This window comes from Haliotis rufescens, unplaced genomic scaffold (assembly GCF_023055435.1).
Source record: "Haliotis rufescens isolate VD_foot unplaced genomic scaffold, xgHalRufe1.0.p SCAF_8, whole genome shotgun sequence".
NCBI classification, from domain to species: domain Eukaryota; kingdom Metazoa; phylum Mollusca; class Gastropoda; order Lepetellida; family Haliotidae; genus Haliotis; species Haliotis rufescens.
Window position 1 is genome coordinate 16,721,840 of NW_025964372.1, and position 26,013 is coordinate 16,747,852.

General features: G+C 42.9%; 1 protein-coding gene across 3 annotated transcripts; it reads left to right on the forward strand.

Moving 5' to 3' along the window:
• Nucleotides 1-391: 391 nt before the first annotated feature.
• LOC124144814 (flavin-containing monooxygenase 5-like) lies at nucleotides 392-24,971 on the forward strand. 3 transcript variants are annotated; one of them, XM_046514397.2, is made up of 5 exons: nucleotides 392-701; nucleotides 20,334-20,699; nucleotides 21,596-22,150; nucleotides 22,380-22,545; nucleotides 23,536-24,971. In XM_046514397.2, the coding sequence occupies exons 1-5, from the start codon at nucleotides 444-446 to the stop codon at nucleotides 23,790-23,792; spliced, it is 1,602 nt and encodes a 533-aa protein (XP_046370353.2). In that variant the 5' UTR covers nucleotides 392-443; the 3' UTR covers nucleotides 23,793-24,971. The 3 variants fall into 3 exon arrangements, with proteins under 3 accessions (XP_046370353.2, XP_046370351.2, XP_046370352.2); XM_046514395.2 differs by lacking the exons at nucleotides 20,334-20,699; nucleotides 21,596-22,150; nucleotides 22,380-22,545; nucleotides 23,536-24,971 and adding exons at nucleotides 3,935-4,300; nucleotides 4,494-5,048; nucleotides 5,226-5,391; nucleotides 13,981-14,319 and having other exon boundaries at nucleotides 393-701; XM_046514396.2 differs by lacking the exon at nucleotides 392-701 and adding an exon at nucleotides 17,452-17,984.
• Nucleotides 24,972-26,013: the final 1,042 nt, after the last annotated feature.

The window sequence follows — 26,013 nt, forward strand, 5'->3', positions numbered from 1 at the left end:
GGGTAACGGGCATTGTGTATTTGACGTTGCGAGAATTCAACCGATTTCAAGGTATCTGACACTTGGGTAACGGGCATTGTGTATTTGACGTTGCGAGAATTCAACCGATTTCAAGGTATCTGACACTTGGGTAACGGGCATTGTGTATTTGACGTAGCGAGATCTCAACCGATTTCAAGGTATCTGACACTTGGGTAACGAGCATTGTGTATTTGACATTGCGAGAACTCAACCGATTTCAAGGTATCTGACAAATAAGGAGAGACAGACAGAGGTTGGCAGACAACTTCAGTAATTAAAGTCAGACATGCACTCTACCGCCAAACAAAACCCTCAGAGTAACTGCCCTTTGTGTGCCAGTCTGCACGTAGACATTGTTCAAAGTGCATGTTTCCAAAGTCAAAGTGACTTTCTACACAATCACACCCTTGGTAAGATTCAAAATGGCTAGGCGTGTAGCGATCATTGGAGCCGGATGTAGCGGTCTCACTGCCATCAAATGTTGTGTTGACGAAAAGCTGGAGCCGTTTTGTTTTGAGCGAACTGACGAGCTCGGGGGATTATGGAATTTTACGGAAAAAGCCCGCGAGGATCAGGGATGCGTGATGAAGTCGACTGTCATCAACACCAGCAAGGAGATGATGTGTTACAGCGACTTTCCTATACCTAAAGAGTACCCCAATTTCATGCATAACACGCAGGTAAATGCATTGCTTATATCGCATGTGCAGATGTTTGCTTACATTGAATGGGGCACTATATGGATTGCAAATTTTATTGAAATTGTATTAATGGTAAAATCATCAGTACGACAGGTGACCCTGAGCTTGTTATTATTTCCGATTGGCAGAATGTTATGCAACTTGTTAGTAATTTGTTTATCCCAATTTGTGCGCTAGGACTGATTAACATTTTTCTCATATTTACAATCAGTATAAGGCACTATCAGCATTCTTTGCTCATTTTCCCTGTGCATAAATTATGCAAATAAGCCCGTTTTACGCCAAAGATATTTTCCCTGTCAAGCGGGGCAAACCACGATCGAGAGGGTTTCTCAGGCGCTTTGTCTTTAGTTTCCCGGAGCTGCACATGCACAGCAGCAATGCCTAATGTTCTCGACATGAAGGGAAAGTTGACTATTGGTATGTTGAAGTCATCCCTCTTGTCATACAGTCTTGTGGGGAGCGTTTTGTCACTCTGAATCTGGGGGCACGGGGGGCCCAGTCGTCTAAGGCGCCGCGATTCGCTTTGCAGAGTTGCGTCCCTTGGGCACGCAAGAAACCTATGATTGTGGGTTCGAATCCCGGTTCGCCCGAATTATGTTTCTAGGTTTGTCAGCACCATACCCGTGCTCTTGGGTTTCACCGAAGTGGTAAACGTCTGAGACCTGTATCACTTCGGACTTTCCTCCCATATTAAGCTGACACGCCTTGATATAACTGAAATACTGTTAAAAGCGGCGTTAAACCCAACTCACTCACTCACTCTAAATCTTTATACATAGATCTAAAAATGAAATAGAAGAGGTGGTCTGACTGGTCTCCTTTATTTCTAGTTTAGGAGGTAAATCAGTGAAAGGGAATTGACTACTTGATCCCAATTGCGTGAATCATGACATTAATCACTGGATTGTCTGGTCCAGACTCAATTATTTACAGACCGCCGTCATATAGCTGGAATATTGCTGAGTGCGGCGTTAAACAACCAACCAACCAACCAACCAACCTTTGAGTTTTTATACTTCATGTAAATGATTACAGGGTGCCTTCTCTTTTCCAAACTGACATATATTTTCTATGACGAGCATATTAAAGATAGAGTCACCCGCCGTGATATTGCTGGGATATTGCTAAACGTGGCGTAAAACAATACTCACTCACTCACTGACTCAGCACAGCACGTGTTCGCTAAGCGTTATCTCACTTCATGATGACTCGACTTATTTTGTGACCCACATAACGATCTACTGATAACTAACCTACTTCAGGACAAGCAAACGGGCACGAGACGGCTGACGGGATCGGGTGCTCAGGCTCGCTGACATGGTTGTTGCATGTCATCATGCATAATCGTGATACAATATAACTCTGTGTTTCTCACCATCCGCCCACTGCTAAAGTTGCACCGCCACCATATTTTGTTGCCACTAGAACACTTTTCATTTTGAAATGCTCTACTGTGGTGACAATTTTCAATTTAATTCAATTTTTTTTCTTTGTTATATCTAGCCACATTTATAACATATTACCTGAAGAAGAGGAGATTTCACTGCTTAACGGACAGACTGACCACTGGCGGACGGACTGACCCCTGGCGGATCGTCTGACCACACACACACACACACACACACACACACACACACCACCACCACCACCACCACCGCACATACATCTTTCTTTGGTACAAGAAAAAAAATATATTCGACTACCTACCTGCCTGCCAACCTGCCTGCGCCCATGCATGCATCCATCCATCCATCCATCCATGCATCCATCCATCCATACATACATCCATGCATCCATCCATCCATACATACATACATACATACATACATACATACATACATACATACATACATACATACATACATACATACATACATGCTAGACAGGACCCGATGGCTCTTTTTATTGCTAAACATATCGTAAAAATGCAGCAATAACGGAATCGGAAGGTCGTCTCTCTGACTTGGTTGATGCATCATATCACAATTGCGTAGCTCGATGCTCAGGAAGTTGTTACGTGTCGATTCCCAAAATGAAACAATCTGTTAACGCAAATTAGTGTGAAACCAACAAACGAACAACAAATGGTATACAATCAACAATTGTATTACACAATTAACTAGGTTTACAAATCAATACAAATTACTGCACATCAATTACAATGGCAATACAAAATTGAGTGGGAGTACAATATTCAATGGCAGTATAAAATGTGAGAGCAGTGGAAATGAGAATGGCCAGAATAATAATGACCTTGCCGCAACAGTGGTCAAGCTTCCGAGATAGGCCTAGGCTGAACACCAATGGTGAAAAGTGATCTTCACACGAAGGCTGGTCTTGATGTAATGTCAGATGAAATGTGAGATGAGACAGGGACGCGCCCATTCCACTAATATAATCTAACCATCTTCCAGCATTTTCTACGCAGTGCCAGACCAGCCCAGTGTCATTTGAACATCACAGAATATCCACATGTTTCTAAATCGCTTGACATTCATCCATGCTCTTCCGGACGTTTGAAGATAATTCGAGCATCTAAATATAATAACCTCCTCACCACTGCTGACATTAAATACTGTTACACTCGTGACAACTAATCATTGGTCAATGAACTTTCACTGAATGTCAACAGATTCAATGTAATACAGTTACAATCATTGTTTAACATTAAAACTGTCATATAACAGTGTCAATCAGTGGATTGTCTGGTTCAGACCGCCGTCATGTAGCAGGAATATTGCTGAGTGTGGTGTGAAACAACAAACAAACAAAACATGCGAACGGTTAACGAATACCTGTCAATATGTATGTAAATAATCGATTCTGGACCAGACAAGCCTCCCCTGACTGACACCATGAGCATTGATCTACGCAATTGTGATACTATGCACATGACTCTGTGTTCTCAAGTGAATCTTCCCGAGGCAGGGGATAAGAGAGGTGCCTGATGGGAGGGACAAAGAAGGGATATAACTCGTAATAGACACCAGACACTCGACCTATTATTATTATTATTATTATTATTATTATTATTATTATTATTTGTCAAATTAAAAAATATATATCAGGGTTCATGCACTGTTATAGGTTTGCGTGTAAAAGAACTTATCATAAGAATTGCGGTTCTTTTTGCTACAAACCAAACCAAAAGCTAAAGAAAAACTATTCAGGTGACCTCATGACTTTATTGTAAAATTTTCCGACTCCAGGTATGGCAGTACTTCAAGATGTACGCAGATGCCTTCAACCTGAACAAACATATCCAATACAACAAAGAGATCCTGTCCGTGAAGAAGTCGATTGACTACGAGCAGACCGGAAGATGGGATCTGCAGGTCAGAGATCACAAGACCGGAAGTGAGGAGACGCAGGTGTTTGACGCGGTGATGGTGTGCACCGGTCATCACGCCAGCAAGAACGTGCCGGACTTTACAGGCCAAGATGACTTCCAGGGGGAGATCCTTCACTCTCAGGACTACAAGGACTGGACTGGGTACACTGGGAAGAGGGTGGTGGTTGTCGGGATCGGCAACTCAGGCGGGGACGCAGCTGTGGAGCTGAGCAGGGTGGGACAGGTGCGAGAGGACATTAAATGACACACACACACACACGCACGCACGCACACACGCACGCACACACTGGCTGTGGGCGGATTGATATTCATTCACCATGTTGTCTCCAAAATATTTAAAGGTACGGTTAAAAAAAGAATTGGATCCCATGTATGCGTTTCTAAAATTCATGAACACCAGATTCTTGTTTCCACAGGTATTTCTTAGCACGAGGCGCGGTACCTGGGTGCTCAACAGAATTGCTGACAATGGTATCCCTGCCGATTTGATTCTATCAACACGTTTTACCAATCAGATTCGACACGCCTTGTCCCTGGAAACAGTAAACGGTATACTTCAGAAACGCCTGAATAAACGTTTCGACCACGAGCTATACTCCTTGAAACCTAAACACTCGGTGCTTGCCCAACATCCTACAGTAAACGATGACATGCCCAACAGAATCGCGACTGGCCATTTGAAGATTAAGACTGACATCAAGAGGTTTACCAAGACTGGCGTGGAGTTTGTTGACGGGACGGTGGAAGATAACATAGACGTTGTCATACTTGCTACAGGGTATATATTCGGCTTCCCGTTTATTGACAAGTCTGTGATCGATGTTCAGAAGAATAAGGTCAAGATGTTCAAGTATATGTTTCCACCTGACTTGCCGAAACAGACATTGGTGGTGATTGGTTGTTTTCAACCTCTCGGCGCCCTTATGCCCCTTGTGGAATTGCAGTGTCGCCTAGCAACCAGAGTATTCAAAGTAAGCAATTTTCTTTTTTTCTGGTTACTTACTGGAAAATGTTTTTACGGGAAAATATTTGTCACTCATATATTGTCTGGACAAACCTGATCTGACCATATTCTGTGAATGTTAAACCAAACCGTATTGAAAAGTGTGTATTCCATGGTATTCCATGTCTTGCTCTCTATCCATCAGGGCACGTGCAGTCTCCCGTCAAAGCACGAGATGTGGGCGGATATTGGGAAGAAGGAGGCGGCCATGGCGGAGAGATATGTCGAGTCCCAGCGACACACAATCCAGGTGGACTACGTCGACTTCATGGACGAACTAGCGGAACTTGTAGGATGTCGACCAGCTATAGGTGAGGACTGGGTTATCTCCCCTAAGACATAAACCTTCATTAGATAGATACATAGATACATAGATAGATAGATAGATAGATAGATAGATAGATAGATAGATCTAGTCAAGTCAAAATAGGGAATTTCATCGGACATCATTTTTGTCACTGATACGTCAAATTTGGAAATGTTCTCCACGTGTCTACTATAAAACTTTTTGAAAGCTTTACTGAGGCCTGCAATGCTATAACCTTGATCAAACAATTTCTCAACCAATCGTCTATTTCTATACTATTACTTCCTACGTCTTAAAGTTATTTTTTCGTAATATTGCCGAAGAAGTGTTTCTTTTGGCATCTCTCTGTATTGATAGAAAAATAATTGCTTCTTCAGTCCGCATGTAGTCGTATATTTATTTCGAACTCTTGTATATGCAGAGAGGGCTTCCTTTTCCTTCTTTTTTCTGAAAAAGTTGATACAACTTTCCTTTTTATGTAATTCACACTCCCAGTCAAGCCAATGGTTATTTTCTCTCACAGTGCTTTTACATATTTTCACCGTAAACACAAGAGTTTCAGTATAAAAAAAACAAGGCTTTCAAAAAGCCTTTCTAAGAAAGGGAGGATAACGTTTCCGATGATAAATTTGCTAAATACATATCTTTCTTATTTCTTTCCCACTTGAATCTAAAAAAGATCCGGGGTTTATCATTTGAGGAAGGCACGGAAGCAGAGTGAAGCGCTCGTAACGACATACTAAGCGGAAGATGCTGTGACTGATGACAAGACTGGTGAAATGTTTACAAATGTCAAAACATATCTGCCGTACCTAGAAAATAATAAATTACACTAGCTCCTCTATTACCAATAAAGTTTCCTTAGCCCGTGTCACTACCACAACGACAATTCATGGTGTGTACATTCAATATCGAACATAAGTTAAGTAAACACTTACCAAAATCATGAAAAACTTTATCCGCTGAATATCGTTTGAGGTCAAACATGTCAAGAAGAAAGTCAGTGTGAGTTGTCTTGACCTTCTGTATACTCCACGATATCGTCTTCTACACCATATTGCCCTGTTCCAGTTCTGGAACTAAAATCTCCGCCAAAATATACAGGACATGTCACCTGCTTGGTTAGAATATCTAAGAGTTCATCCTGGAATAGCGCGATACCATTGCGAGAGTTCGCACAAGTATCATACCATGTTGAACCTTCTGGTTTTATGGACACACATCAGTACAAAGTTTTATCAAACAGAATATGCGTGCCACTCGCTTTCATCCATGTATTGATGATAAATCGTTTAAGCAACTTTCGTATATAAACACATATTCCACCTGATAATCTTCCAGTCCTTGCTATGCTGGCTTCTGCATTATGTAATCAGGGAAAGAGTCTGTTGATTCAAATGTCTTAATCCAAGTTTCTTCAGTCAGTCCACCAGTGAGGGAATGTTCTCCAGTCAGTTTTAATCTCACAAACAGGGATTTTATAGGATGCTCCATAATGCTTTATAATATCCCTGGTATTTTATTAATACAACTTCAGATTCAGATTGTTACATGTAATGAAATGTAAAATCAATCCTACCATGACATTGATCAATGCTTGATTCTGATTGGTTAAAAAGAGGTTTCCTTTTTGCTACGGAAACCCCTTTCAAATATATTAAGCCTTTTCACAAAAAAACGTGCGTATGAATACATAGATAGCCTACATATCGATTCACAGAAAATGGCTGCCGATCGATCACCCCATGTGAACTGTAAAACATATCTATATTTCCTCTAATACACGCTAAAGCGCTCGGTTCAAAATTATAATATAGAGGTATTTATTCTACAGTGGGACTACATCAAATTTCAAAACACAGTAGGTTTATCTCCTAAATGACGAAAGTTTCGAACACGCAACCTTTGTAGATGCAGCCCAGTGAGTGAACCACCAGGCTACAGAGTTGCTGACAAATTGCAATGCTTTTTAGAATGTCTTTTTCAAGAACTGTACAGCATCATCAGATATTTGACCAATCTGGAATTCCATAAATAATAATGTTATTTCTCCTACCACTTCTGACCGCCTCCGTGGTCTTGTGGTAGAGCGTCCGCCCGGAGAGCGGATGGTCCAGGGTTCGATCCCGGGCCGCGTCATACAAAAAGGCGTTAAAAGATTGTACTTGTTGTTACCCTGTCTGGCGCTCGGCATTAAGGGGCTAAAACAAGGACTGGTCGGCTCGGAGTCAGTATACTGTGTCTGAGTGGGGTATTCATGTTAAACTGCGGCATGGTATCTCAGTGAGCTAGCACTATAAATCGGCATCAGTCCGGACTAGTACAAGCAGCCACACACACACATACACGTGCATGCACGTCGCTATATAAGTGCAATAATCTTGGACGCGACGTTAAACCCAATTACACCTCACCTCCTACCACTTCTCGCGGGGCCCTCTGTTCGTGATTCCAACCCAATGAAATAATAAAACACATTATGAACCTGATTGTTTACAGGACAAATGTCAAGTCGAATAACATTTTGTTCTTCCTTTGATATATTTAGTTTCTGTTGCAGATCTGTGACGTCACCCTTGAAGATCCGTGTTAGGATAGGTCTTCAGCAACCCATGCTTGCTGTAAAAGGCAACTAACGGAATCGGGTGGTCAGGCTCGCTGACTTGGTTGATGCATGTAATCGTATCCCAAATGCGTAGATTGATGCTCATGATGTCAGTAACTGGATTGTCTGGTCCAGACTCGATTATTTACAGACCGTCGTCATATAGCTGGAATATTGATGAGTGAGGCGTTCAACAAACAAACAAACGTCACCACGAATAATTTTCATTACCTTTCTCATTGAGCTTATTTCATTTCTTAACTTATATTCACATTCATTTCTATATCACCTGACAGGTAAAGAAGTAGAGATGTATAGGGGGGCTACACAACAGGCTATGCGAGAAGAGGTCCACAAAGGTGATCAATTGTATTCAAAAAGGCAAAGGTCCAGTGTCTCATCAAACAGAGGCAAATTTGAGAACACATGGCGATTTTGATTGATATAGTTGGCTATTGTCATACCTGCAGTGTAGACTGAGAGCTACAACAGTGTACACAGAAGTAGTCGGTACCCCATGTCCTAAGATGTTATAATTATGTTCTATCGCTGGAAGGAATTCCTGACACCCACTTTTGTTTTTCGGTGATGAACGCCGAGATCAGGAATATTCAAGTTATTTGAGAGCATGTATAGGTGAGGACTTGGTCATATGTACCATTGAACGACACCTTCCTAAGTTGGTATCTGTTGCTTAATTAGTAAGTGGGTGGGTATGGATTTTGCGTCGAGGTTTAGATAATCCTCAAGCAATGCCACGGGAGGGTACATCAGAAATGGGCTTCACACATTGTACCCATGTGGAGAATCGTACCCGGGCCTTAACAGAAGTGCAAAGAGCAACGTCATAGGCCGCTTGCAGACAGGGGAATCCCGATCAGCTGTAGCCAGGGTTTCAATGTAGCACCCAGCACCATCACCAGGCTATGGGATCGATTTCAACAGCAGCAACACGTGATCGGCCAAGGTATATATACCCAAAATGTATCATATTGGCGAAATCTTACCAGTACATAAGGGACGAGGAAAAAGTAAAAGTGATCCATCTAACTACAGGGGCATAACACTAACTTCAGTCCTAAGTAAGCTTTTCGAAAGAATGCTTCTCAACAGAATCGAAAAATGGACAAGCGACGATGTAACCTTCCCTCACCCACTACAGTTTGGATTTAGAAAAAATGCTGGTGCTGAAACGGCGGCTCTCACTCTTCTAGAAAGTATTTCATACTTTAACGAAAGAAACTCACCAGTATATTGTGCCTTCCTCGATAACGAGAAAGCCTTCGATCGTGTTTGGCTTGACGGTCTCTTCTACAAATTACATAAATTTGGTATAAATGGTAAATTATGGAGAATTCTACGTTTGTCTTACAATTCTATGTACTCATGTGTTAGCTTTGCTGGCTTCAAATCTGATGTTTTCCCTGTTAAACAGGGTGTAGGTCAGGGTCGTGTCATATCAGCATGGCTCTTTACTCTTTATATAAACGATTTGCTTCATGAACTAAGCAGTTCCGATTGTGGACTATGTCTCCCATGGGGACGATGCCCAGGAATACTGTTAGCAGACGACACGACCTTGATCAGCTGTAACACAACAGGTCTTCAAATGCTCCTAAACGTTGCAGAAAATTATGGTAACAAGTGGCAGTTAAAATACAATGTGTTCAAAAGTGCTGTCCTAACTTTTGGATGTAGTAAAAAAATAGTGTCGCCTGAACATCTTTACATTGGTAAGATAAAATTACCTGTTCAAAAGGCAATTGTCTATGCGGGAGTGTACATAAGTACTGCTAAAACTTCGGTAGAAAGAACGAGGTTAGCATGTGAAAAACTGCGAAAATTGATAAATGTAAACCATGATTCTGGCCTGTACTTTGGTGGACTTAATCCTATAGCCGCCGTGCGCATCTGGCAACGAGTGATATTACCCTGTGGCTTATATGGATGTAATGTGTGGGGAAAACTATCATTAAAGGAATATGAAATGCTAGAAATCACTCAACGCTATTTCTGTAAGAAACTCCAGGGTTTTAATAAGCGTATGCCTAAAGAAATAGAGAGGGACACAATTGGTGCTATATCAGTACAAGGATACATTGATCAACAAAAGCTTTTGCTCCTTGGTAAGCTATGTAATTCAAACCTAATGTATATTTTCAAACAAATGTTTCTAGCCCGACTTGGACAGTTTAAATATAAAACAACACTAGTTAATAAGAACAAGTGGGACACGAAATCACCCATCTTTAGCATGCTACATCTTGTCTCCAAATATAATTTATCTGACGAGGTTAATGATTATATAATGTGTTCAAATTTCATCAAGAAACGATTATGGTCAAAACTGGTGAAAGAAAAGATTCACCTACACGAAAAACAATTACTAAACAATGCGTTTCTGAGCAGATTATCTCTGTCAAGATATCTAACAATACGATCTGGACGAGAACATAGATTATGGAAACTTGCTCTCGATAGACCAGAATATTTTACTTCCTTAGCTAGGCTAGTTCGCTTAGGTTCAATGCCAATGGAATCAAAGGAATGTATTTGTGGAACAGTTGCGAATGATATAGTGAAACATGTTTTCATGTCATGTCAAAAGAATTTAGAAGAAAGAAATATCATGTTTGATAAAATCATTGATTTGCTTGATGTTAAAATATTTGTGAGAATCTGGGCAGACGATGACACCTTTCTGACTTTTTTGCTTGGCGGTTTACCTGAACAACTTGAAGTAGAATTAGACTACAATGTATGGGCAGAGAGCATGATAAATATTGGTGGTGCAGTAAAAAAGTGGGATGAAGTCATCCAAAGCTGCTTATACTAAACAATGTATGTATTGTAAACAAGTGTACATTTGTAAATAACACATGCTAGTTGTCTATCTAATAACACAAATAATCAATATGATATTATGTATATGAACTACTTCTGACATATATGTAATATATATATATGTATGTGTGTGTGCACATTTATACTATAGATGTTGTCCTTTCACTGTATACCTTGTACTCTTCATGAAATGGAGGAAATAAAGAATATCTATCTATCTATCATTGTACCCATGTGGAGAATCGTACCCGGGCCTTAACAGAAGTGCAAAGAGCAACGTCATAGGCCGCTTGCAGACAGGGGAATCCCGATCAGCTGTAGCCAGGGTTTCAATGTAGCACCCAGCACCATCACCAGGCTATGGGATCGATTTCAACAGCAGCAACACGTGATCGGCCAAGGTCGGGCGACCAAGAGTAACCACCGCCGCCCAAGATCGCTACATGGGCTTCGCCACCTACGTGAAAGGACGACCACAACCACCTCAACCGCATCCCAAATACCCGGACTGCACAGAATCTACGACCAGACCGCACGAAACTGTTTAAGAGCAACAGGTCTACGAGCAAGACGTCCTGTTCGAAGCGACATATTGAGTCGACATCATCGTCAACAACGAATGCATCGGTGTCGTCAACTGCGTTGGAGAGATGTCTGGTTTAGCGACGAATCAAGATTTCTCCTCCGTCGACGGGTGGGATGAGCACGGGTCTACAGACGTCGGGGAGGACGTTACGCCGGAAACTGCTTACAGGAAGTGGACAGGTTTGGTGGGGGCAGCGTTATGATGTGTTTGGGGGGGGGATCTCTCCTCATGGCAGGACAGATTTGGTCCATATCAAGGACAATCAACGATCAACGACACATCAACGAAATTCTCCTACCACACGTCCTCCCAATTGCAGCCAACGGGATAAATTGGATAGACGTCTTCGTCGACGTCAACCACAGCCCCAGACGTTACAACAGTTGGCTTTTGCGTTGCAGGGCGAGTGGGCTACCATTCCCATTGAGTTGACGACAATCACCAAGTGTTCTCTCCACAACATTTTGGCTCAGTACCTTGTACGGTTCCTCGTTTAAATGTATACTGAACCGCAAATGAAACGTCACCCCAAGTAACACTGCATGAAAAGTTGTCATTTAAATATCTGGGTGATTGTTTGTAAGTTTCTAAATTTTAACATTTCTTTGTCCGGAAAAATGAAATTTGATGATAAATAAACAAAGCAGATACAATAAAACCGATCGCCCAACGGCCATGGTAACCCGATACACGTGAATTCCGTGCAAATTGAACATGCGCATGCGTTCCCCCATTTCTTGTCCTATAAAAATCCACCCAGATCGGATAACATTCATTCGTTATTGAATTGCTACCACATGCCAAGATTGACAAGAAATCAGCGACACCAAGCTCTTGGACGATTGCAAGATGGACAAACCGCCCGGCAAGTAGCCAATGCATTTCAAGTCCACGTAAGGACCATATACAGGCTCCAGCAACGGTACCAGACCACCAACACTACAGATGACCGACCAGTAGTGGAAGACCAAGGGTCACTACCCGACGTCAGGATCGTCAGATTGTGCGACAGCATCTTCAAGATCGCTTTGTTACTACTGCGGAAACTGCTCGAAAGACCATGGGGACACACCAACGACACATTAGTGCGGACACCGAACGTCGACGATTGACGAGCAGACACCTCCACTGTCACAGGCCACACCATGGACCCATTCTGACACCAAGTCATCGCCGGGACCGTCTTCAGTGGACAACACAGCACATTGGTGCCACCAGCAGTGGTGATGAGTCCTCTTCTGAGACGAGAGCCGTTACTGTATCTCAACAGCAGATGGCAGAGGGAGAGTCTGACGCCGCCGTGGGGAACGTTATTTGGATGTTTGCGTTGTTGAGAGAGACTCTTGGGGTGGTCCGAGCATCATGGTGTGGGGTGGAATCGGTCTTGCACAGAGGGTCGGCCCTGTGGTATGCCAGAACATTGGTTCAGGGAGAGGCAATGGTGTCACAGCAGCTCGGTACATTAATAAAATCTTGAGACCATACCTCATTTGACACGTCGACGCAACCACGAGTTTCAGCATGATAACGCCTGTGCCCACACTGCGAGAGCAACAAGAGCCTTCCTCCAGCAGAATGGCATCAGAACCATGCAGTGGCATTAATCCCATTGAGCGCCTGTTGGACGAGATTCAAAGACGGCTGAATGACGTCCGACCAAGGCCGACAGCTGCCGCTGAACTGCGTCAGGCGTTCCTCAGAGTGTGAGCTCAAGTGCCTATGGCCTTCATCAACCGCCTCATCCATTCCATGTATCGACGTTGCACGGCAGTCATCAATGCACGTGGCGGACACACGAGATACTGACTTGTGATGCCATTTTCTCAGAGATTAGTGTTGTGTTTCACTTTAAGAACATTTGACACTTTAATTTCATTGATAATCAGTTTTGCCCAGTCTCAAAGTATGTTTACAGTGTTTCGACAAATAAGGTTTCTCTCCTTCCATGGTGACGTTTTTTTGCGGTTTAGTATATTTTCCTACCTCACACAAATCTTGCTTTGCGTTGTTGTTTTTTAAGAGTATATATTGGGGAGTACTGTTCTTCTCCTTAGTACCATACCTTGTTGTGTAAAGCTGGGTTTGGGACTATATCCCATTGTGCCGTTCCTTACCTGACCTCACCTGACCTCACCTGACCACACTTAACCTCACGTGACCTTTCCTGCCCTTAACTGACCTCACTAAACCTCACGTTACCTAACCTGACCTTACCTGACTTTACCTGTCCGTCGCCAGTTGCTGAAGGGAATCCATATGACACTCTTTCTTGCTTATTCGTTGATTAACACCCAGATGATCGAGTGTGACCAGGCAATCCAGTGATCATGAGAATCGATCCAAGCAGTTGGGAAACGATGGCATACAATCATGACAAATATATTGGAATTTACGTCTATACCTGAATGTGACTTTTAAGAAATGTTACTTTCGTTCTGAAACAATCTTAATGAGCTCTTCTATTGCTTGAACTGTTAGAGACACAGAACGTAGGTTCCTGGTCCGCTTTTTAATCTAACCACAATGAAATATTGTTGCTACTCCTAATTCTGTTCAAGGTCATCTACTGTTGACCGATCCGAAACTTGGACTCAAGTGCTACTTCGGCCCAACCACCCCGTACCAATACCGCCTGAGGGGGCCGGGCACGTGGTCGGGGGCCCGGGAGGCCATCATGACCCAGACAGATAGAGTGGAGTACCCCTTTAAGACCAGACCTCTCCCTGGAGGTACAGAGACACAGTCGTCCCACAAACTCCTCACACTGGTGTTTCTGGTGCTGGTCATTGCCGTCCTTTACCAACTGTTCTTTTAAAAGCGACGTGACGAGTTTGTAAAGTTCTGTTTGCTCGCTGTTGTATTATCTTATATTCAGATATTTACATAATATACACTTTGGAAATTCAAAATCAGGGAAATCAATACAACCGTTGCCTTTACCTTTGACATGGCCATTGACAATTATTACTTCGTCGGGTAAAGGTCAGAAAACGGAATCCCCAAATCAACGTAAATACTGCTGAAATCTTAATTGGCTATGCCACTTCTACGCCTCGAATGTGATTATGCTGATACATTTTCATATGCGGAATAATAACGTGCGTCCAAGACCTAGTTAATATATTTAACTTAGTTATGATGATACGGGGGCACGGGTGGCCCAGTCGTCTAAGGCGCCGCGGGTCGCTGGGCACGCCAGAACCCCCGCAGTTACCCCCCCCCCCCCCCCCCCCCCCCCTGGATTTTTTATAGGAAACAGTTTTATTTGAATCGGAAAACCATTGGAAAACTTAAACAACTATGGGACTGTTCAGCTTAGATTTTACGTCGTTGCTTTGACACTGACAACTTGACATTCTTTGAGGGTGGGGAGGGGGTCGGTGTGCCGAAATGCTTTTTGCGCCAAAGAATAATGACGTATTGCCTCATGTTTAACCAGAAACAAGATGTTCTCTAGCCCTGTCGCATGTGGCTATTGGATGACCTACTCAGGGTTGTTTTGCCTTTTATTTAAAAAAACATGCTGCTGAATCAACCAGTAACATGATATTTACACAGTTTTGTTTGTAATGTGTGCATGTGTTTCCTTTAGCTCGCTTGTCTTACATTTTATATTAATATACATAAACTACTTAATGTACTGTATTCATATATATGAACTACTAAATGTACTGTATTTATATATATGAACTACTTAATGTACTGTATTTATATATATGAACTACTAAATGTACTGTATTCATATATATGAACTACTTAATGTACTGTATTTATATATATGAACTACTTATATTAATATAGAAGCTGTGCTTGTCTACTATAATGCTACATGAGATAGGACACCCCAACAACTGTCGGACAAGGACCTTTTCAGTAAAGATGTTACCGAGATGCTTTGCCACCGACATTTGACATTCTTTGTGGGTTGGGAAGTTTGTGCTGGAAAACTTTATGTATTACAAAATAATTATAAGGAATATTTGCCTCCAGTTATACCAGAAACAAGATGTTCGGAGTCCATGTTGCATATGGGTATTGGAAGGTCTGCTCCTTGTTTGTTCTGCCTTTTATATACGACATGCTGCTGAATCGGCCAGTAACATTATATTTACACAGTTTTGTTTGCGATGTCTGTATTTTATATGCATGTATGTCCTTGTAGTTTGCTTGTCTTACATTCTGGGTAGCTATTAGATCAGGAATCGTTAGAGTGAAAACAATCGTTAGAGAAGAAATCGGTGCCTAAATAGAATTACTTGTAAAACATCGATTGTTGCACGGAAAGTAAGTCACTGTGAGTGTTTACATTGTGGAGAAACACGTGGCCGGTGTGGGCGTGTCCTATCCCTTATCACGTGTGGTCAGTGGAAGCTCCAGATGCACCAGGAAGTGGCCGACCTGGTGATGTTACGTCATCATGTGAGTGTGTAGATTTGTTTCTGCCACAAATTGTGAGAATGCTTACACGACGGTTTTAGAAACATTTCAGATACATCATGGTGGGGTACATGAGTACTAGCAGCAATCGACCCCGAACGAACCACTGGGGTATCTCATTCTTTACAGGAGAAATCACTTGAATATGTTGACTCCGGAGTGAGTGACTTTGGTGTAACGCCCTTTGAACAGTATTCCTGTTATATGACGGCGTGTCAGCTTAATATTGGAGAAAACCCCGAAATTATTTAGGTCTCACACGATTACCAACTTGGTGAAACCCACGAGAACGGATATTGAGCTAACAGAATTAGAAACATAGGAATCAAGAGCTTCGAGTGATTTCTCAGACTAAAACCTTGTTATGGTTGATACTTTCCTTTATGATTTTGCATAATGGCCTAGAGTTGCGTCAGTTGTACTTGTTAAAATGCACATTCACAATGGTCAGTGAATTCCTGGCTCAGAAACAACAGCAACCAGATGACATTGTCATAATGTTTAATCAGTAGGACAAAGTTGTTGATGTTTTCGAGTCAATAGAATGAATATGGTTTTACGCCGCTTTTAGGATATTTCCAGCGATACGGCGGGGGACACCAGAAATGGGCTTCACACATTGTACCCATGTCGGGAATCGAACCCGGGTCTTCGGCGTAACGGGTGAACGCTTAATCAGTAGGCTACCTGACCGCCCCTCCAGTCAATTGAGGACATGTGATGTATGTTATGTGATTCAAATGTCTGTTACTTTGGGAACAAAACAACAATTTTCTTATTTTATCCAAGTTGCTCTCAGTTATTTCATTGTTATATTTTGATTAACTATCAGTGATGTTAACTTATATATTCGCCTTTAGGCGTACACACGCTGTGTGAACCCAACTGTTATATGTGAACTTAAATCCTTATTGTTTTAGCTTGTTTGTTATGGCTTCGTTTTAATCAATCCTGAAACTACCAGTTGGTTTATCTTTGTCAATGCGACTTAATGCAGTCGGTTTGTCTATTTAGTTAATTGATATATTTTACGCTTTCACGTATGTGTATTCAATCCCGCTCTTAAATCATTTTGGGGGGCACGGGTGGCCCACTAGTCTAAGGCGCCGCGATTCGCTGTGCAGAGTTGCGTCCCTTGGGCACGCCAGAAACCTATGATTGTTGGTTCGAATCCCGGTTCGCCCCGATTATGTACCTAGGTTTGTCAGCACCATACCCGTGCTCGTGGGTTTCACCGAAGTGATAAACGTCATGGGGCATGCCTCACTTTGGGCTTTCCTTTCACATTAAGCTGACACGCCGTGATATTACTGGAATACTGTTAAAGTGGCGTTAAACCCAACTCACTCAGTCACTCACTTAAATCATTTTGAGAATTACGAGTCGGCTCCTCTGTGTGTGAGACGTTACTGGGTGAAGCAGTCTAAGCATTAAGTGTTATTTCTCTCGAGTTACCTATCGATTTTATATTGTCAGATAAATACCGTATTTCATCAGTGAAGTATATCTATATATATATAAGTCATGTTACCATGTGGAAACAAATATTTAAATCCAGTTTTAAAGTTCGCGTTGTCCAGTGAGTCATGGTAAACACGAGGTTTATATTAACTACGTTTCCGCCGTGCCTCAGTACGTTAAATACAATATGCACTATGCACCAACACACACAGACCGCGTGGGGCTTACAGCTTCAGCAATTAAAGTCGGATATGCACTCTACCGCCTAACTAAGCTGCCTTTCAACGGAGCCCCCAGAGTAACAGTCCTTTGTGTGCTAGATCGCACGTAGAGTAAACACTGTTGACAGCGCGTTTGGTCGAAGTCCAATCGGTGTATCTTTACGATATCCTTGGTAAGATTCAAAATGGCGAAACGGGTGGCGATCATTGGAGCCGGGTGTAGCGGTCTCACTGCCATCAAATGTTGTGTTGACGAAAAGCTGGAGCCGTTTTGTTTTGAGCGAACTGACGAGCTCGGGGGATTATGGAACTTTACGGAAAAAGTCCGCGAGGATCAGGGGTGCGTGATGAAGTCGACTGTCATCAACACCAGCAAGGAGATGATGTGTTTCAGCGACTTTCCTATACCCAAAGAGTACCCCAATTTCATGCACAACACACAGGTAAACGCATTGCTTCGATGAAAATGAACCGTTCGTGTTTGTTCACATCGAATGGGGCCCAATATGGGTTTTATTTTGTATTAAATTTATATTCAAGGTAAAATGATCCCTTCGACAGATGACACTTTTAATGTTATTATTTATGATCAGCTGAATATTATGCAGCTTGTCATATTAGTTTGTTTATCCCAATTTGAGTCAAAACGGATAAACATATTGCCTGAGAGCGAGTGAGTGAGTGAGTATGGTTTTACGCCGCTTTTAGGAATATTCCAGCAATATCACGGCGGGGGACAGCAGAAATGGGCTTCACACATTGTACCCATGTCGGGAATCGAACCCCGGTGTTCGGCGTGACGAGCGAACGCTTTAACCACAAGACTACCCGACCGCCCCTCTAACAATCAGTACGAGGGAGCTTTGTATTTTATATTGATTTCTCAGTGGCATCTCTTGGTCCAGCCTCTGTTACCGTTTTTTACCAGCATGGCATGCAAGTCAACAAAAACGATAACACCGTTATGGTATCGCTCTAAAATTTGGGGGTATTTTCAAGTACAAACATATATTTATTATCTAAATAGTATATTTATTAAGGGAAATGCGGGCCACCCCAAGAGTATCAAATGGATGGTCCCATGTTTGTCTTGTCTGGTCCAATCTGGATTAATTTCAGATCAGTGTGGTACAGCTTGAATGCTGTTCTATGCGGCATCTACCAACATTCACTCACTTTTGTTTTTCGGATTCCCTGTCGGGGTTACTTCCCTTATGCGTGACAGATATGTATGTGTGCGGGTTCGAATCCCAGGTTCTAGGTTTGGAACACCATACCAGTGCTCGCGGGAATCACCCAAATGGTAAACGTCTGAGACCTGAAGTACTTCAGGCTTTCTCCCCACATCAAACTGACATGCCATGATGTAACTAAAATACTGTTCAAAGCGGTGTTAAACACAACTCACTCAGTATCAAACTCACTACACTTTTCCTCGGATGATTAACGTCATTCAGCTATATGGTACTGCATACGGATGAACGTCATTCAGCTATATGGTACTGCATACGGATGAACGTCATTCAGCTACATAGCACTGCATATGGATAAACGTCATTCAGCTATATGGTACTGCATAGGGATCAACGTCATTCAGCTATATGGTATTGCATACGTATGAACGTCGTTCAGCTATATGGTACTGCATGCGTATGAACGTCATTCAGCTGTATGGTACTGCATACGAAAGAACGTCATTCAGCTATATGGTATTGCATGCGGATGCACGTCATTCAGCTATACGGTACTGCATACGGATGAACGTCATTCCATTATATGGTATCTGCATACGGGTGAACGTCATTCTGCTATATGGTATTGCATACGGATGAACGTCATTCAGCTGTATGGTACTGCATACGGATGAACGTCATTCAGCTATATGGTACTGCATACGGATGAACGTCATTTAGCTATACGGTATCTCCATACGGATGAACGTCATTCAGCTGTATGGTACTGCATACGGATGAACGTCATTCAGCTATATGGTACTGCATACGGATGAACGTCATTCAGCTATACGGTATCTCCATACGGATAAACGTCATTCAGCTATATGGTACTCCATACGGATGAACGTAATTCAGCTATATGTTATTGCATACGGATGAACGTCATTCAGCTATATGGTATCTACATACGGATGAACGTCATTCTGCTATATGGTATTGCATACGGATGAACGTCATTCAGATACATGGCACTGCATACGGATGAACGTCATTCGGCTATATGGTACTGCATACGGATGAACGTCACATTTGCACACTTTGTTATCTCATGAGTCCAGGTCAAACGAAATTACACTGCTTTATCAAGATAGAAACAGGCGGCGACATCAACAGTACAGAACTCGACCTATTTTCATTTAATTTGTCATATGTTGGGCGATGGGGCAGCCTTGTGGTTAAAGCGTTTGCTCATCACGCCGGCGAGTGATGGGGAAAATGTGTGAAGTCCCATTTCGGCCGTGATATTGCTGGAATGTACTTAAAGCGGCCTAATGGGCGAAATCACTCACTCACTCATTTGTCAGATTCTGGAGTATCTATCATAGTTCAAACAATGCAGTAGGTTTGTGTGTGTAGGAGGAGTTATCTCAAGAATTTTGTTACAAAACTGCTAAAAACAATTTTAATAAACTATACAAGTCATCGGCAGGACCTCATAAAAGTAAAAGAGAAGCTATCGTAAGAATTGCAGTTCAATGTGTTACAAACCAAACCAAAAGCTAAAGAAAAACTATTCAGGTGACCTCATGAATCTATTGTCAAGTTTTCGGACTCCAGGTATGGCAGTACTTCAAGATGTACGCAGATGCCTTCAACCTGAGCAAACACATCCAATACAACAAAGAGATCCTGTCCGTGAAGAAATCACGTGACTACGAGCAGACCGGAAGGTGGGATCTGCAGGTCAGAGATCACAAGACCGGAAGTGAGGAGACGCAGACGTTTGACGCGGTGATGGTGTGCACCGGTCATCACGCCAGCAAGAACGTGCCGGACTTTACAGGTCAAGATGACTTCCAGGGGGAGATCCTTCACTCTCACCACTACAAGGACTGGACCGGGTACACTGGGAAGAGGGTGGTGGTTGTCGGGGTCGGCAACTCAGGCGGGGACGCAGCTGTGGAGCTGAGCAGGGTGGGGCAGGTGAGAGATGATGACCTTTTAATTGGCTTTATTTAGTCCTGGATTCACGTTATATGTCAACATGGCGGATAGGGGAGGCAGTATGATGAAACATACAGTATATACCACTCATCAGAAGTCAGAGAATATCTAATTTGTTTTCATATGGTTCTATTATTTATTATTCGTGCATGACAGATGGGTATTGCAACATACAGCCTTCAAATTGTAGGGAGTCACATCCTGTGTTTACTTTGGAAACGATATCAATTAAAGCTGATTCGGGATATTTGGATGAGTTGGATCACGTCCCCAGTGTACCATGCTTGTGGGAATAACGAGGAACGTGTGGTCAGGCACTTTGGCTTGGTCGGTTGGTGTCAATGTGTCCCGATAGTGTAGATCGTGCTAACGCTATGAGTGTCAATTTTTTGCCAGTCTCAGACGCCATTGTCTTCATGCTGTGGTGACATGGCTGGAATATTGCTAACTGAGCGCAAAGAACATTCACTTGTCATCATTCTAAGGGCGAGCCCTTGGGGATTCCGGGTTAGAATTAGTCCCCAGAAATATATGCTGGTAGTAGGAGCGAGTGACATGGTGCTTGCGTGTCATCATACGCTGACCGCGTGGATCGTTGCTCACAATATTAACCACTGGATTGCCTGGTCCAGACTCGATTATTTACTGGCCGCCGTCATATAGCTGGGATATTGCTGATGGCGGCGTTAAAAAACAAACAGACACATACACATACACACACTTGGTTGTATAACGTTCTGCAAAAAGCCACATGACCAGGAATAAATAGACCAATCTGCACGGGCCCCTAGCCATGGGCTGTTTTTGGGTATTGCGTTTCCACTTCCATAATTGAGTTTCTACGATACATGAATTCCAGCTTCTTGTGTCCACAGGTGTTTCTGAGCACGAGGCGCGGTACCTGGGTGCTCAACAGGATTTCGGACAATGGCATCCCCGTAGACTTTCTACGATCAACACGTTTCATCAATAAGATTCGACACACTTTGTCCCAGGATACTCTCAGCAGCATCGCTCAGAAACAGCTCAACAAACGTTTCGACCACGCATTATACTCCTTGAAGCCTAAACACTCGGTGTTCGCCCAACATCCCACAGTAAACGATGACTTGCCCAATAGAATCGCGACTGGCCGATTGAAGGTAAAAGCGGACATCAAGAGGTTTACCAAGACTGGCGTGGAGTTTGTTGACGGGACGATGGAAGATAACATAGACGTTGTCATACTGGCTACAGGGTATATATTCGGCTTCCCGTTTGTTGACAAGTCTGTGATCGATGTTCAGAAGAATAAGGTCAAGATGTTCAAGTATATGTTTCCACCTGACCTGCCGAAACAGACATTGGTGGTGATTGGTTGTTTTCAACCTCTTGGCGCCATTATGCCCATTGCGGAATTGCAGTGTCGCCTAGCAACCAGAGTATTCAAAGTAAGAAGTTTTCTTTTTTTTCTGGTTAAATGTTGGGAAAATGTTTATATCGGAAAATATGCGACACTCTTAATTTATCTGCATAATCCGATTCTGCAAATGTTAAACGTCTGTTTAAACAGTGTCCCAATATTTTAGTGTTTTGTGTTAGCAGGGACATCTTCTCTGTGTTCCTTGTACCTCATGTGTATTCCATGGTGTTCCATATGTCTTGTTCTCCGTCCACCAGGGCACGTGCAGTCTCCCGTCAAAGTACGAGATGTGGGCGGACATTGGGAAGAAGGAGGCGGCCATGGCGGCGAGATATGTCGAGTCCCAGCGACACACAATCCAGGTCGACTACGTCGACTTCATGGACGAACTGGCGGAACTTGTAGGATGTCGACCAGCTATAGGTGAGGACTGGGTTATCTCCCTTAGAACCACACCAACCGAAGTTGTTATATGTAGTTGTGTGATTGAGTGGGTATTTTTTTAACACCGCTTTCAGCAATATCATAGCCACGAAATGGCTATTTCCAATCCCTTGTGTGTAGCTAATATGTAGACGAGTGTTATTTGCCCTCCGGTTGGGTGTTGGGTAAAGCTGGTAAGTAGGGGAGTTGAGGATTATCCCTCATAGTGTCGTGCCTTTCCTTTCCTGACCTTACCTTACTGACCGCCTCCGTGGTCTAGTAGTAGAGCGTCCGCCCGGAGAGCGGAAGGTTCAGGATTCGATCCCCGGCCGCGTCATACCAAAAGACGTTTAAAGATGGTACTTGTTGTTACCCTGTCTGGCGCTCGGCATTACGGGGCTAAAACAAGGACTGGTCAGCTCGGAAACAGTATACTGTGTCTGAGTGGGATATTCATATTAAACTGCGGCATGGTGTTTCAGTGAGCTAGCACTATGAATCGGCATCAGTCCGGACTAGTACAAGCAGCCACACAAACACACTCGTACATGCACGTCGCTATATAAGTGCAATAATCTTGGACGCGACGTTAAACCCCCCTTTCACCTCACCTCGCCTTACCCTACCTCCCTGTCCACTTCGTCCCAATCGACCATCGTAGGAAGGCATCCATATGCCACACATTCGTAGATTAACGCCGCAATCAGAAATACTCGAGCTGTTTGACAGTAGCATATAAATAATCGAGTCTGACAGACATACCAGTGATTGGTATCATGAGCATCGACCCATGCAGTTGGGAAACGATGACACGCAATCATCGAAGTCAGCTGAATTTGACCGTTAAGAAATTATACTTTGGTCCTAAAACAATTTTACTGATCGGTTCCATTACCCCGGATAGAGACACAGAAGTAGGTTCCTGGTCCGCTTTTTTATTTTTAATCTGACCACAGTGAAATATTGTTGCTACTCTTCTTTCCGTTCAAGGTCATCTTCTATTGACCGATCCGAAACTCGGACTCAAGTGCTACTTCGGCCCAACCACCCCCTACCAATACCGCCTGAGGGGGCCGGGCACGTGGTCGGGGGCCCGGGAGGCTATCATGACCCAGACAGATAGAATGGAGTACCCCTTTAAGACCAGACCTCTCCCTGAAGGTACAGAGACACAGTCGTCCCACAAACTCCTCACACTTATGTTACTGGTGCTGGTCATTGCCGTCCTTTACCAACTGTTCTTTTAAAAGCGATGTTAGGAGTTTGTAGATAGATGTTTACTCGTGGATGTTTTGTCTTACATTCAGGGATTTACGTTATTGACTCAAATGACCATACGCTTCCCATGGTGGAATTCCAGATCAAGGAACTGTCAGGGGATTTTCCGATTGACAGTCAAAAACTTTCTGTTAATGTTTAACAACAGGGGCTGTTATCCTACATCTGACTAGGGACAATAATACTAACTTAGGGAAAAGTCAGAGACCGAAACCACTGAATTACTGCTGAATTAAATTTTCACACACTGAATAATAACATGTATTCATGAACTACTTATTATAATAATATACTGTTTTGATAATAATACCACTCAAAAGAAGAAAAGAAAAGTCCAACAGTTAATTTGTCATGGTTGGTGGTATTGCAACACACAGCCTTCCAGTTGTGGGTTTTCTTTGACTTGTTTTGAGCAGTATATATTGATAAGGAACGGCGCTTGTCTGGTCTACGGTACCATGAGGTTGGGAAACTCACCACCTATCAGACAAGGAACTTTCAGGAAAAATGCCTTAGTGCTTTGACACAGACAATTTGACATTCTTTGTGGGAAGGGGTTGGGTGTAAATTGCTGCAAAAAATAAATAATTCTGCCCCAGGTTATACCAGCAACAAGATGTCCGTTGTCCATGTTGCATGTAGGTCACGGGTAGTCTGTCCTTTGTTTGTTTGTCCTTTTACATCTGCCGAATCGAGTATTGTATATGCATGTATGCCCTTTGTAACTTGGCTATCCATGTTGGTAAGCCACATGATCGGACCTCGTCAGGTGAAGACATTCTGGCGACTAGAACCATTTTATAGTAGATTCTCTATGATTTTGCATAATGGGATAGTTGCTTCAGTTTTACTTGTTAGAATGCGCGTTCAGAATGGCCAATGACAAGCTCTGAATCAGCTTCAACCATAGCGTCATCGCAATGGTTTAATCAGCAAGACAAAGTTGTATGTTTCGAGTCAATAGACGGCACGTGCTGCATATACTGTGATTCAAATGTCTGTGTTACGTTGGGAACAATACCACAGTCATCATATATAAACTAAGTTGCTCATGGAGATTTTATTGTTGTATTTTATACGGAAATCTAAAATGTACAGTTTTTAAATATATTTTTGTTTTTCCTCAAAATAAACCACTACAATTTTAACGCGTTCTTCTTTATCACCTGGAGACAAGAGTGAGTGAGTTAGTTGGGTTTAACGCCGCTATGAACTGTATTTCAGTTACATCAAGGCGGAGCGTGAAGATCCGGGTTAGAATAGAATAGCAACCCATGCTTGCCGTAACAGGAGACTATGCTTGCCGTAGACCGCCTCCGTGGTCTAGTGGTAGAGCGTCCGCCCTGAGAGCAGAAGGTCCGGAGTTCGATCCCCGGCCGCGTCATACCAAAAGACGTTAAAAGATGGTACTTGTTGTTACCCTGTCTGGCGCTCGGCATTTAGGGGCAAAAACAAGGACTGGTCGGCTCGGAGTCTGAGTGGGGTATCCATGCAACTGCGGCATGGTATCTCAGTGAGCTAGCACTATAAATCGGCATCAGTCCAGTCTAGTACAAGCAGCACAAACACATACGTACATGCACGTTGCTATATAAGTGCAATAATCTTGGACGCGACGCGACGCATTTCACCTCACCTATGCTTGCCGTAAGTGGTCCGACTCACTGACTTGTCATCGTAACACAATTCCGTATATCGATGTTCATGATTACAATTTACCCGACTCGATTATTACAGACCGCTGTCATATAGCTAGAATGTTGTTGAGTGCGGCGTTAAACAACAAAGAAACAAACATCACGGCGTGCCAGCATGAAGTCTGAAGTCATGTAGGTCACAGCGACGACTGTTGTAGACGTTTTCGATACTGAACAATAAAAGTTGGTGATCTTGAATGTTATTATGAATTTGTGCGCTCAGACTTTACTTAAGTCTACGGCCCGTGAAGATCCGGGGTAGAATATGTCTTCTGCAACCCATGCTTGCCGTAAAGGGCGACTAACGGGATCGGGTGGTCAAGCTCGCTGACTTGGTTGATGCATGTCATCGTATACCAATTGCGTAGATCGATGCTCATGATGTCAATCACTGGATTGTCTGGTCCAGACTCGATTATTTACAGACCGCCGTCATATAGCTGGAATATTGCTGATACCAGCATTAAACAACAAACAAACAAACTTACAAACT